The sequence below is a fragment of the Podarcis erhardii genome, assembly GCF_964252035.2.
Source record: "Podarcis erhardii genome assembly, chromosome: 1".
NCBI lineage: Eukaryota > Metazoa > Chordata > Lepidosauria > Squamata > Lacertidae > Podarcis > Podarcis erhardii.
Window position 1 is genome coordinate 121,601,652 of NC_138497.1, and position 13,556 is coordinate 121,615,207.

General features: G+C 43.2%; 1 protein-coding gene across 7 annotated transcripts in view; it reads left to right on the top strand.

Moving 5' to 3' along the window:
• Positions 1 to 13,556, top strand: part of GULP1 (GULP PTB domain containing engulfment adaptor 1) — a 182,269-nt gene that overhangs the window by 104,480 nt on the left and 64,233 nt on the right. For all 7 annotated transcript variants that reach the window (XM_081847732.1, XM_081847734.1, XM_081847733.1 and 4 more), the window contains one exon: positions 6,684 to 6,745. In XM_081847732.1, coding sequence (XP_081703858.1) covers positions 6,684 to 6,745 — 62 coding nt within the window. The remainder of the gene's footprint in view (positions 1 to 6,683; positions 6,746 to 13,556) is intronic.

Consider the following 13,556-nt stretch of genomic DNA (forward strand, 5'->3'; position numbering starts at 1 on the left):
ACACCTTTCAAGGATCTTTGCTGGGAATGCCAGCTGCATACACTTCCTTGAAAATTATTTTTAATTCTATATATATAATTGTGGAAGTTGCCCATGCATACCTGAAGATTAAACTGGAACCCTGATTTGCATCATGGAACATCAAAGTTCTGTGCTGATAACTTGTGTTTTATAACCCTGATTTCCCATGGTCCTGAACTGTAGAGGAAGCCTCCATGAAAACAGCAGACCCTCTGGTTCATACAGTTGCCTTCCAGAAATAGAAGAAGAGTTTGGATTTGATACCCCGCCTTTCACTCCCCTTCAGGAGTCTCAAAGCGGCTAACATTCTCCTTTCCCTTCCTCCCCCACAACAAACACTCTGTGAGGTGAGTGGGGCTGAGAGACTTCACAGAAGTGTGACTGGCCCAAGGCTACCCAGCAGCTGCATGTGGAGGAGCGGAGACGCGAACCCGGTTCCCCAGATTACGAGATTACCGCTCTTAACCACGACACCACACTGGCTCTCACCACACTAGGGGACTATGGGACAATTATGATGCAGTGAACCTAGCGTGCTCACTATATATTTTTTTTAATAAATATTTTATTAAGTTTTAGAAAAACAACAAACATAAGAAAAAACAAGAACAAATACACAAAAATACAAAATTATAAAGTACATGAAAAATGAAGAGAAAATAGTTTCAAAAAAGAAAAGAAAAAGCACATTTCAAAGAAAAAAGAAAAACACAAAAATCCCTCTTTTTGCTTCTCATCTTTGATTCACTTATTTTCTTGACTTCCTCACATCTCCCTCTTTTGTATCCCTGTTACAAATTAATTCAGCAAATTCATATCCACTTAATTTGTCTAGTTATCCATCTAATCTTATTTTTACCCTCGTTGCTAGAACCCCTTCAGTTCATTTCAATGCCATTAACTTTCAAAAATTTTACAATATTTCTGTAAATAGATTATAAATTTCTTCCAATCTTCTTCCACCAACTCTTCTCCCTGGTCTCGGATTCTGCCAGTCATTTCCGCCATCTCCATATATTCTATTACTTGCATCTGCCATTCTTCCAGAGTGGGTAGGTCTTGTGTCTTCCAGTGCTTTGCGATGAGTATTCTTGCTGCTGCTGTTGCATACATAAAAAAATTCCTATCCTTCTTTAACACCAATTGGCCGACTATGCCCAGGAGAAAGGCCTCTGGTTTCTTAGGGAAAGTATACTTAAGTACCTTTTTTAGTTCATTATATATCGTCTCCCAGAAAGCCTTAATCCTTGGCCTAGCGCGCTCACTGTAACTGCTCACCCGCTTCGTATGTTGTCATAACACATAATCATAATGCTTGAAGAGGGGTATATACTTTATTTTTGAGGTTGAAATAGTTAGCAGTCAATTTGTGTCCGCAGATAAAGAAGTGAATTATGTGCTACAAATATCTTCCATGATGCCCCGGAAAAAAATGGGTAATCATTTTGCTACTGCGGTTTCAAAAAGTCTATTATAATTCTAAGGGCATGATGAAGGACACCTCTCTACTGCTTCTCCATACAAGAGCCACCAGCAGTAATGTTCAAAATAGGGTATAGTTGCACAGTTTGCTACATATTTCTGCTTGGTCTTTCCAGAAAAGTGCAAGCAAAAGTTCTACAAGTAAGTTGTGCAGTGGTAGGTGGGTGGGTGGGCGTTCCATGAATTTCATTGAAGGGAAGATGAGGATTTCTGTTTTGCCCATTCCATGTGATTTGCGACCAGAATATAATGCATTATCCATTAGCATTTTTCCAGGCCACAGTTAGATTTCAGCTGGACATGAAGGTTTTTAACTCACTCAAGGATCGAGGGTTAAGCATTTCAGTACTTCAAGAGGCAACAAACTGCAAAAGAGATTTTGCCAGTAGGTTTTTGTTTATAGTATAGGGAAGTGCTGATTTGAGTAGGTCCACTGTTCGAAACTCCCATTGTTCCAGGTGCGTTTTGCAACAGGTAATTTCATTAGGGCGAGCAGTTTCTGAGCTCTTGGCGCAGATTAAAACTGCAGAGTGGAAGGAAAGGAGGACCTTTTTCTGCCTCCCCACTTCCAGCTACTTTCTGAAAAATGGAGAAGAGACCCTCTTAAGAATATTAGGGGGGTGGGCAGAGGAAGGACTAGACCATGTGAAAAATGAACATAATATTTTAGATGTGGTTCATTCATTTTCAATTTTGTATTCTTGTTATAAAAAAGCGCACTTAGATATTCCGTTGTTGCGCCCATAACCTAGGTTTAAGGTGCCATTTAGCTCCTAGCTTTCATATCTCTGTTTCTAACACTGATTAGATCATCCGGGTATTTCATATATTATCTGCTCTGCTCAGACTATTGAGATTTTCCCTTACAAGTGGGTTTATGAAGATTATGAGGTCTATATGGGAAAAGTAATGTTGGGGAGGTTATCCAGCACTGGCATAAAAAGGATACCTACTGGTCTTCCACTGGTACAGTGGTACCTCGCAAGACGAATGCCTCGTAAGACGAAAAACTCGCAAGACGAAAGAGTTTTTCGTTTTTTGAGTTGCTTCGCAAGATGAATTTCCCTATGGGCTTGCTTCGCAAGACGAAAACGTATTGCAAGTTACAGTTCAGAGAACAAAAGGATGGAAGGGGCTCCGCCTGGTGGCTTTTGCGTAAAACTGCAAATTGTGGAAATAAATCGTGACGAGGAGTCAAGTTTCTAGTTTATGAATGAATACTGCCTCAATGCATTCCTATGGGAATCCGTGCTTCGCAAGACGAAAAATTCGCTAGATGAAAAAACTCGCGGAACGAATTAATTTCGTCTTGTGAGGCACCACTGTACTGAAATCTTGCACTTCTGCTGAAGACAAGACCTTACATGGCACAGCTATGCCATGCAGCTAACATTTCGTGCCAAGATGGGAATGTTGTGAGCAAAAAGCCCAATGAACAGCTTCTTGTGTTTCATTCTGATGTTCCACTGCAGTCAAGACAAGTTTACACCTGCAAAATAAAACTGCAAGCGGTATTTTAGGGACGGACCAGGTAAGGCCATGAGGTTTGATGGTATTTTGCAACATTGGTGTCTAGCTTAATTGGTTTCTTTTATATCTTAATCCATAGTGTTACAGCAATTTGCATTTTTAAAATTAGTAGCAAAATACCTAGCCAAGTTAACTACATTTTAGTTCCACGAAGGGAGTGTTAAGTATCTACTTAAATCTCTTCCTTTGAAACGAATGAGTTTTCAAAGTGCTGTTTTTGTTGAATCATGTCTGTACAGATTAATGTGGCGTTTCAATATCTTGCTAACTACTGTTTCAGTTATCATCTTAGGTCCTGCTTTGAGACTTTTACCATTATGGATTTTCATGGGAAGCCAAGAATGTGGTCTGGGTGGGAAAAGCAATCATAATATTTGTTGTTTTAGAATTATTCTGTTTTGGAAAACTAAATTCTGTTTATTATTTTAAAGTGGTGAACTGTGAAACTCTGTTTAAAATTAATTTTAAGAGAAATGGGTGAAGGAACACAATTGTCTGGATGTTATTGTCAAACCCATTCATCTATTAAATTGAATACAGTCATTGAAGGATTCCTTTACATAATATTGAATTAAACTTCTTTTCGTACTGTCTTTCCCTCGTGGTCATGAATTTCCCAGCAGTGTTTTCCTGTTGCTTTGAAAATACATTAACTCTCATAAGCTATGTCTACAAATAACCTTTCCATTTCTTAGTTATTGTGGATTCTCCTATGCATGGCTGCTGTATATATTAAAGGGGACAGCCTTTTTCTTCCGCTGTTACAAACATCCAAATAAAAGACCAGATCACAGATTATATTACGTATTTTATTTGGAAACATTTATAAATTGCCTTATGTTTTTTTACATAAAAAAAAAACATTGCAGTTAACAAACAATGCAATTAATACAAAAAAAGTAGTGTAAATGCATATAAAAACAAGAATTTAGGGAATTCAAACAAATAGAAACAAAGTCCTCTCAAAGAAGTCCTGGCACAAAGGTATGTCTTTACAAGGCAACTGAAGCAACTGGTGGTCGCTGCTTCACATACGGCAAAGAGAAACGGAGTCCGTGGCACAGGAGCAATAGTGGGAAAATTCCTAATTTTTGAGTCACTTTCCTTTGGCATTTTACAGAATGCAGTACCACAAGTAGAATTCCCTCAAATGATCTAAGTGATCTTACAAGTCTTTACAGCAGCAGGTGGTCTTTCAAGTAAATATTCACAACTATTTAATATAAACTCTTTCATTTGATTTTCCCTGCTGTCTAGAGGTTCTCCCCTCCCCCTTCATTTTAAGTGCTCTATTTTTAAAGAATTGCAGTGGGGATAGAATGAGAATGTATTTCTTAAAGCAATTAACTCCTGCTGTTGAAGTATAATAAGCTGTCCAGGAACAAAATAGTGCAGATTTCTCTAGTGAACATAATATCACAATAGTCTCAGTCAACCTGTTAATATTCCACAATGTATTGTGAAACATTTTTTATTTTATTTTAGGTGACTCGGGTTTTATTAATTTAAAAGAAGAAGAAATAGAGTACGTTACCCAAACCTGCGAAACAATAAATAAAGCAAACCTGAGTACATTCAAATACATTCGGAAAAAACAGATTTCAACAGTTCTTTGAAACTTCTCCCCAGCGTGTTGCCAGTAACTGAGTACATAACCTTTTAAATTGCACAATACTTCAGATTATGGGATATGCATTGTGGAGTTTGACGTGAAAAGACATCCTGTTAAGGAAGAAGCAGCTGCATTATTGAATAGACAAAGGTTTTGCACGAAGTAAAATTACCTGGCCAAGTATGAAATTTTCTTGGCTTTCATTATGCATCATAGATGTTTGACTGATGTGTGATGTGACACTTGGTACAATAGCTCCCCTCCCTGCTTCACAGAAAACCAGTAGAGGGTGGATAGATAAGTGATGACGTAGAAATGGATCTCCCCTCCCCCCCCCATAATAGCAGCCCGTTAACAGGGACAAAAGGGAGCAGATAGAACAGGCTGTCAGGAGCTTAGCCTACACTCGAGTAGGACCCTGGAAGAGACACATGCCTGACTGGCATGTTCTCTCCCTCCTGGTCTTTCGCTCGGGAGATTCAAAGGCTTTCTTCAGCCCGAACAGAACGTAAGAAACGACAGCGCGTCTGCGCGTGCGCGGGTCGCATTTTGCCGCTTCCACGTGACATCATTTTGGCCGTCTGAGCATGCGCGAGTGGCAAAACCTAGAAGTAACACGCTCCGTTATTTCCCGGTTGCCGCAAAGCGCAACCCGCCCGAAAGCGTTCAACCTGAAGCGTATTTATCCCGAGGTATGACTGAGGAGATTTCACCCCTCCCATATCCAAGAATCTCCTGAGGAGCCTGCTGATTCTACAGAGAGGAGGAGCAATGTTCTGCTTTCTACTTATTCAGCTCCAGCACCACATAAATCTGTCAGTGAGTGAGTCAGTGAGTCAGTCAGTCAGTGTATCGGAGAGAGAGTGAGTGCTAGAGATCGTGTTTAGAGATAAGGTTGCTGCTAAGAGCAGCTGCAGGCACTCAGAGTAGCATTGATTTATGCTCAGGCTATTTAGCTCTGTATATAGTTTTGTATCATAGTTGTAATTATAGAATAAAAGGAAGATACTCAACAGAGCTGCTCTCCGAGTGGTTTATACTCTGCAAGACTCTGCAAAACGCTGCTGCGCAACGACTGTATAATTGTGGAAGCGAATCCGGTGCTCTCAGCTCTAAGCTGTGAGTCCACAGCACTGTGACCTGTTCCTGTGAGAAAGGAGGTCTCTGGCAGTGCTACCCAGCTCGCCTAGCCCAGTCGGGGTTGAAGTGCATGAGTCCAGTTGGTACACTGGCTCAAGGGCGATGCTGACAATGACTGTAGAGCAATGGCAGCTGCTCTACAAAAACTTAACCGATATAGCTAGGCTTGTGCCTAGTTAAGTGGAGTACCACTGTGGTAGGCAAGGCACTATTGCCTCAGTCTCGCCTTTTATCTGCAAAATGGGAATAATAATGTTGTCCCGCTTTACAGGGTTGTTGTAAGGCAGCAAGTTACCAACATTTTGGGGCCTTTGTGGGCGCCACTCACAAAGTGGTTCCTGTGGGGTGTGGCATAACACAAAATGGTCACTACATCTGTTGTTGTTCTTGTTCTTGTTGCTGTCTGTCCTTAACCGGCAGGCCCCATGACATGTTACGACAATTCAAAACACATTAAAATATATTTTAAAATAGTTTAAACAAACAGCTGCAGGGATAGGGTGGGGCCTGAAAACACCTCTGAGACGTCAAAGGTCAGAGTAAACGCATTAGTAGGAACTGATCAGGAAAGCAAGCATTCCTTCAAGTACTGTAGTTTTTTGTTTTTGTTTTAAAAAAGGAATACATCCTGAGACTTTTTGCAGATGCCATAGGGAGGTACTGGTGGGTACGTTTTTTGACCACTTAAAAAGCCCTGCGTCAATACATGGCTACATCAGTTTCTTCGCGAGCTCTCCATTCTGACATCCTTTGTGCCAACGCAAGCAGTTCTTAACTGATTGCTACACACACGCGGTAATGCTATTGTGATAATGTTTTTGCTGTTAGGGATTAGAGCATAAGCAAGAAATGGAAAAAATAAGGCTAAATTATGTTGTTTTTTCCTTTCCTTTTACAGACAAAACGTGGATGCATACTCCCGAGGCTTTATCGAAGCACTATATTCCCTACAATGTAAAGGTGAGGGGTCTGCTTACTTAACTTTGCTTCTGCCTACGTGACAGCTGGCAATTGCCTAAATTCTGAAGATGCTTTCCATTTGTCTTCATTAAAAATGCCACCTGCTTTATAAGGTTGAAAGTGAGTAAGAATTTAGACTGCGACGGAATGCAAAGCTTGGCAAATTATCCCAGGTGCCATTGTTCATTTTTCAAGGAGTGTCTGAGGCCTGGAGCCTGAGGCATACCATGCCAGTGGAAATGAGGGAAATCTCTTAGCTAGGTCAGGTTGTTGGTGGGGTGGCACAGAAGCCTTGATTGTGCATAAAACAATCTCCAAATTCAGCCAAATTCTGAATTAGACCAGGAGAATTCACCACCGTTAACCTCAGCAGCTAGAAATTGAATTTTAAAATATGCATGCACACATATAAATTATATATCCTCCGGAAAAACAATCTCTCAAAGGACCTGTTGATGGCATTCTACCATTGCACTGTGGAGAGCGTACTAACTTATGGTCTGTGCGTGTGGTTTGGGAGCTGCACGGCCAGGGAAAAAACAATGCTATCCAGGGTTGTAAAGACTGCAGAGAGAATTATTGGGTGCACTCTTCCCACCTTAGATCAAATCTATGCTGCCAGGTGCCATAAGAAAGTAGCAGAGATAGCACATGATAGTACACACCCCGGAAATGATCTCTTTCAGCTTCTGCCTTCTGGAAGAAGGTATAGGGTTATAAAGGCCAGGACTAGCCGTCTGAAAAACAGTTTCTACGCTAATGCAATTCTGGTTCTAAACGCAGCATAAGGGGTCTCTGTAGTATAGTGTATTTTAAAATGGGGTTTTAGAGGTTTTTTAGGGGTTTTTGAATGTTTTATGTAGTTTTATGTAGTTTTTATGTAGTTTTGTGGTAGTTTTATGTAGTTTTTCAATTTCATTGTTCCGCAAGGGACAATGACAATAAAGATATCATATCGTATAAAGCGGCTAAAGGTTTTGGTTTTGGTTTGGTTCTGCCCTAGGTGTTGGTTTCGACCTTAATGCAAATTGCACTCTCATGAAGGCAAGGAATGGAGTAGCTTAACTGTACAGATGTTGGCTGAATTATCCTGGAGAGGATATCACAGTAAACATAATTTGTGGAAGCCAGAGAATTGCCACCGAGTTTGGCAGTAGCGCAACTCTACAGAAAGATCAAAAGGAAAAAGCATGTTGACTGCAGTCTCTAGTGTGCAGTTACTATGGGTGCCCTTGTTGATTTTACTAGGGATCAAATGCATGTAAATCTGGGGCTGATTTGCAACTAATGCTTATACGATTTACCAGCAGATTTGGAACTGCCAAGTATTTGTCCAATATAGTGTGCTGATACTTTATTGTTTGTGCTGTCAGTTCATAGATAATTAGTTGCAAGCGAAAAATAAAATAAAAATGGCACTCAAAATTTAGACTGGACTTTAGCAATGTAGTTGTAGCTCCTCTGGTGTAGATACTGGACTGTGAAGAAGTGGAGATGGGGCTTAAGAACAGCATTAATAGGCAATAGGAGTTTGTTGTGGAATTACCAAAATATATTGTTAGAAAGCTTAAGCAGGTGCCTCACGAGATGTATCTGTTGTGGGGCAGTATCATTTCAGATACCATCACCATCATTTTTTACATTTATATACTGCACTTCATCCAAGGATCACAGGGTGGTTAGCTGTATTAAAACACACAGAACATGTAGGGTTGTAAACATAACATGCTCCCTACAAGTTCATAACTAATTTGTCTAGGTGAGACCTTTCCCTAAATTGGTAGTTTCATATAAAGGTAAAGGGACCCTGACCATTAGGTCCAGTCGTGACTGACTCTGGGGTTGCGGCGCTCATCTTGCTTTATTGGCCGAGGGAGCCGGTGTACAGCTTCCGGGTCGTGGCCAGCATGACTAAGCCGCTTCTGGCGAACCAGAGCAGTGCACGGAAACACCGTTTACCTTCCCGCCAGAGTGGTACCTATTTATCTGTTGTGACGTGGGGTTTGTGATTTCAGTTCTCTTGACATAATATGCTGGAGACAGTTCTCTAGTAACACTTCTTTATTAACGCAACAAGACTGAAACTTGAGGAGGGGAGAGCTACATTTATAGGGACAGGGAACTAGCTAGAAAGGATACATTTTGGAGGGAACAATATCAGGCAATCACAGTCCTGCCTTTTGGAGGCAACCAATAAGACAGAGGATCCAAATACAGCAGCTTAAATGAACCAATAGTAGCTGTACCCTCTGGAACCAAAAGGCAGTTACTTTACCCTAATGCAAATACAGATAATAATAATACAGATATAAAATCCTTTGACTCAATACACAACACCCCTCCCCCCCTAGTGAGCACAGCAGATGTAATCTCTCAGGTACTGTGGGGTCCTACAACTTCTACTTGATCTCCTGACAACAGGTGTTACCGGTTCTGGATTGGGTGTCACCTGTGGTAGGGGGCTGCTATAGGGGTTTCGTCAGGAACAGATGGAGTCCCAGACATCTCAGGGTCCCCTACCTGTACCTCGTCATCCTGAGGACTAGCAGACCCTGGTTCATTTGCTGAAGCCCCTGGTGATTGCACCTCTGGGCCATTTTCACTCTGGTCTTGCAGCTCTGCGTCGTTAGCCAGGGATGAATTATCAGACTCCTCCCTGCTGAGTGCCCGGCGCCTCAGCTGATCTATATGTCTCTTCCAAACTTGCCCATTTTCCAAGGTCACATAATAGGACACAGGTCCAGTAGCCCGGGTGACCACACCAGCCACCCACCGCGAACCTCGTGAATAGTTCATCACCCAGACCAGATCTTCATGGGCGAAATACCTTGTTGTGTCAGTCTCAGCCTGGGGGTTTGCTCTTGAATTACGGTTTGGCATTTTATCCGGGTGGACATAATCTAGCACCGTTACCAATCTTCTACCCAAGAGCAGCTCAGCTGGCGACTTGCCCGTCGCAGTACATGGCGTTGCATGCTGCAAAAATAACATTCGCGCGATGCGAGCTGACCAGTTACCCTCCATTAAGCGCGCAATGGATTCTTTGGCTGTTCTTACCATGCGCTCTGCCTGCCCATTGGAGAATGGGTGAAAGGGCGCGGATGTGACCCCTCTTATGAAGTTATCAGCCAAGAATGCCTTGAATTCTTGGGATACAAAAGCTGCCCCATTATCTGATACAATGGTCTCAGGTAACCCGTGGGTTGCAAACAGCTGCCTCAACACCTTGATTACGGCAGCTGATGCCATGCTAGGGACCATCGCCACTTCTAACCATTTGGAATATGCATCGACGATAACCAAAAAGACCTTCCCCTGGAATGGCCCAGCAAAATCTAAGTGCAGCCGGCTCCAGGGAGATCTGGACTGCTCCCACCAGTGAACTGGTGCTCTGGCCACTTCTGGCCGCACCTCTTGGCATGCCTTGCATGTTCGTACCCATTGCTCTATGTTCTGGTCCATTCCAGGCCACCACACATAACATCGGGCTAGTGACTTCATCCTGACCATTCCCGGGTGTCCCATGTGAAGCGTCTCAAGAACCCTGTTTCTCAGTGGTGCTGGGATGATCACCCTATCTCCCCAGAGGAGACAACCCTTATGCATGGATAACTCGTGCTGCCTTGTCGCATAAGGCCTGAATTTGTCTTCATGCGGACCACCTGGCCACCCCCTCCCCACCCAAGTGAGCACACGGGAGAGAGCAGCATCTTTCCTCGTTTTCTCAGCAATATCAGTAGCCGTTACAGGAGCCCCCGGAAGTGTTTCCAGCATCATTATGTGCTCCGCTGGAGCAGGATCCTCATTGCTCCCGCCAGGAAGGGGCAATCGACTCAGCGCATCAGCGTGGCACAACCGTTTCCCCGGCACATGGGTCAAGGTGTACTGGAACCCGTTCAGGAATATAGACCAACGCAACATTCTGGGGGAGAGAATTTGTGGCGTTTGTTTGTTCGGGTTGAACAACCCCAACAGTGGTTTGTGGTCCGTTTCAATGGAGAAATGACGACCGTACACATAATCATGGAACTTTTTGATTCCTGCCACAATTGCAAGCGCCTCTTTGTCAATTTGAGCATAGTTGTGCTCCGTGGGTGACAACGTACGGGAATAGAAAGAGATGGGCTTTTCCGACCCATCCGGTTCCCTATGACTCAGCACCGCCCCCAGGCCGTATTGAGAGGCATCACATGCCAGGACCAGCGGCTTCTATTCATCATAATGAGCAAGGACGCTCTTGCTACTCAGCATTCCTCGCAAGGAGTCAAAAGCCTTCTGCTGCTCCTGCCCCCATCGCCACACATTCTTTTTCTGCAACAGTCTATGTAATGGTTCAGCTACCGAAGCTTTCTGGGGTAAGAACGAATGATAAAAGTTAATAAGGCCCAGGAATGACTGCAACTCCGTCTTGTTCTGTGGTCGTGGTGCCTCGATGATGGCCTTAACCTTAGCATCTGTGGGGTGGATGCCTGATGCATCAATTTTAAACCCCAAGAATTCCACAGTTGGCACCCCAAAACTGCATTTTTCCTTTTTTAGTTGCAACCCCACCTCCTTGAACTTGAGCAACACTGCACGGACACGCGCAACCAGTTCCTGTGGGTCTTTTCCAGCAATCAAAACGTCATCAAAAAATGGCAAGACCCCCGGCAGACCTCTTAACAGGCGTTCCATGAGCCCTTGAAAATTCCCTGGGGCCACACAAACTCCAAATTGTAATCTGTTAACTCTGAACGCCCCTTTATGTGTGACAATAGTCTGTGCTTCCGCTGATTGTGGGGTTACTGGCAGCTGTTGGTAAGCTTGTGCCAGGTCAAGTTTGGCGAACACCTTGCCCCCAGCCAGTTTAGCCAACAGATGTGATACGACTGGAATGGGGTATGAATTTCCCCTGAGTGCCTTATTGATAGTACATTTGTAATCAGCACAGATCCTGACTTCCCCATTTGCTTTAAGGGGCGTGACGATTGGAGTCTCCCACTTAGCGGAGTCCACGGGTGAGAGAACTCCCTGCTTGACCAATTTATCCAGCTCTGCTTCGATCTTGGGTTGCAGTGCAAATGGCACTCGCCTTGGTTTGAGTCGGATTGGGGCCACCCCAGGGTCCAATTCAAAGTCAACTGGGGGCCCTTTATAACAACCATTTAAGAGACCAGCAAATTCTTTGTATAATGCCTCGCTCATCTCGGGGCAGGTTTGGATTGAATTAAGCCCTGATATACTCAGTCCCAGGGCGGGAAACCAGTCAGTGCCCAAGAGACTGGGGCGACTGCCCTTCGCAATCACCAGTTTGAGTACTGCCTGTTTGTCCCGGAACTGTACTCTCACAGCACACATTCCCATGACATGCTTTCAAACTGCTAGGTTGGCAGGAGCAGGGACCGAGCAACGGGAGCTCACCCCGTTGCGGGGATTCAAACCTCTGATCTTCTGATCGGCAAGTCCTAGGCTCTGTGGTTTAACCCACAGCACCACCCACGTCCCCGGTTTCATATATGTAAGGAGTATTTCACGTGGAAGAGTATCCGAAAGAATATCCTCAGCTGTTCCTCAAAACAGCACAGCCTCACGATGGCTACATACATCGCGTGGTGCTTCTGGCCTGTTTGAGCTACTGGCCTGTGATTTGTAAAGTAGCGTCTTTGCTGATGGAAATTCAAAATCCTTTTTCTCAAGTCATTTCCATGAGCCAAAGGGATGTGGTAAACCTCGTGATTAGGTTCTTCCACAGCCTCTGTTATACTAAGTGGCCCCAGGTGGCTGCTTTGAAGAATGTGGATGATGCGCTCTTGTAGAAAGTTTTGAAACCTTACCTCTGTGCTCATTCCCAAACATTACATACACACACTGCTCCCAAGGCTGCTATTAGCTCTACTGGAGGAAAAAGACATGTGCAGATGCTAAGTTCAATGGCCTCTTCTAGAGAGCTCCACTTAACTGATCTTCAGGCCAGCCACTGGGGGCTGATAATTAGTTTTTTGTTTTTTTTAAAAAACGTTTCGTAATAGCAGATCTATGTTGTGTCTAGTTGGGTCTATAGTTGTGGGGTATATGAATCAGTTCTGGAGCAGATATATACTGTATTTTTTGCTCTATAAGACTCGCTTTTTCCCTCCTAAAAAGTAAGGGGAAATGTGTGTGCGTCTTATGGAGAGAATGCAGGCTGCGCAGCTATCCCAGAAGCCAGAACAGCAATAGGGATCGCTGCTTACGCTGCACAGCAATCCCTCTTGCTATTCTGGCTTCTGGGATTCAGAGTATTTTTTTTCTTGTTTTCCTCCTCCAAAAACTAGGTGCGTTTTATGGTCTGGTGCGTCTTATAGAGCGAAAAATACGGTATTTTAAGAACTGCAGGGGAAATTATGTGAGGCATGAATAGCTCAGAAGCAGCTGGTCGGCTGGCTTTTTTATGTAAAGAGAGTAAAAGTAAGACATTGTTCCTTTAATCATCATTTCCAAATGCTGTGACGTTTATCACTAAAATTAGTGTTCTATTGAAAACCCTTAACAATCAATGATTGGTTTTAAAATGTTACTCAACTTACAGTAAAGTTCTCTAGAAGTGCTACATGTTCTCATTTACAAGAAATGCATAAATTGACGATAAATAAATGTTTACTTGTATTTGTCATTGGTAAGAACTGTATATACAAGGCAGGACAGCAGGTCTAGAATTCCTAACAGGCTTTTTCACATTTATGCATTAGTTCAAAAAGTAAGCAAACTCTGCCTGGCGTTCTGAAACTATTGTTATGGGTTGTGAAATAAGAGCATTTGCAGTACTTCAGTTAAGGGAAGATACTGAACAAAA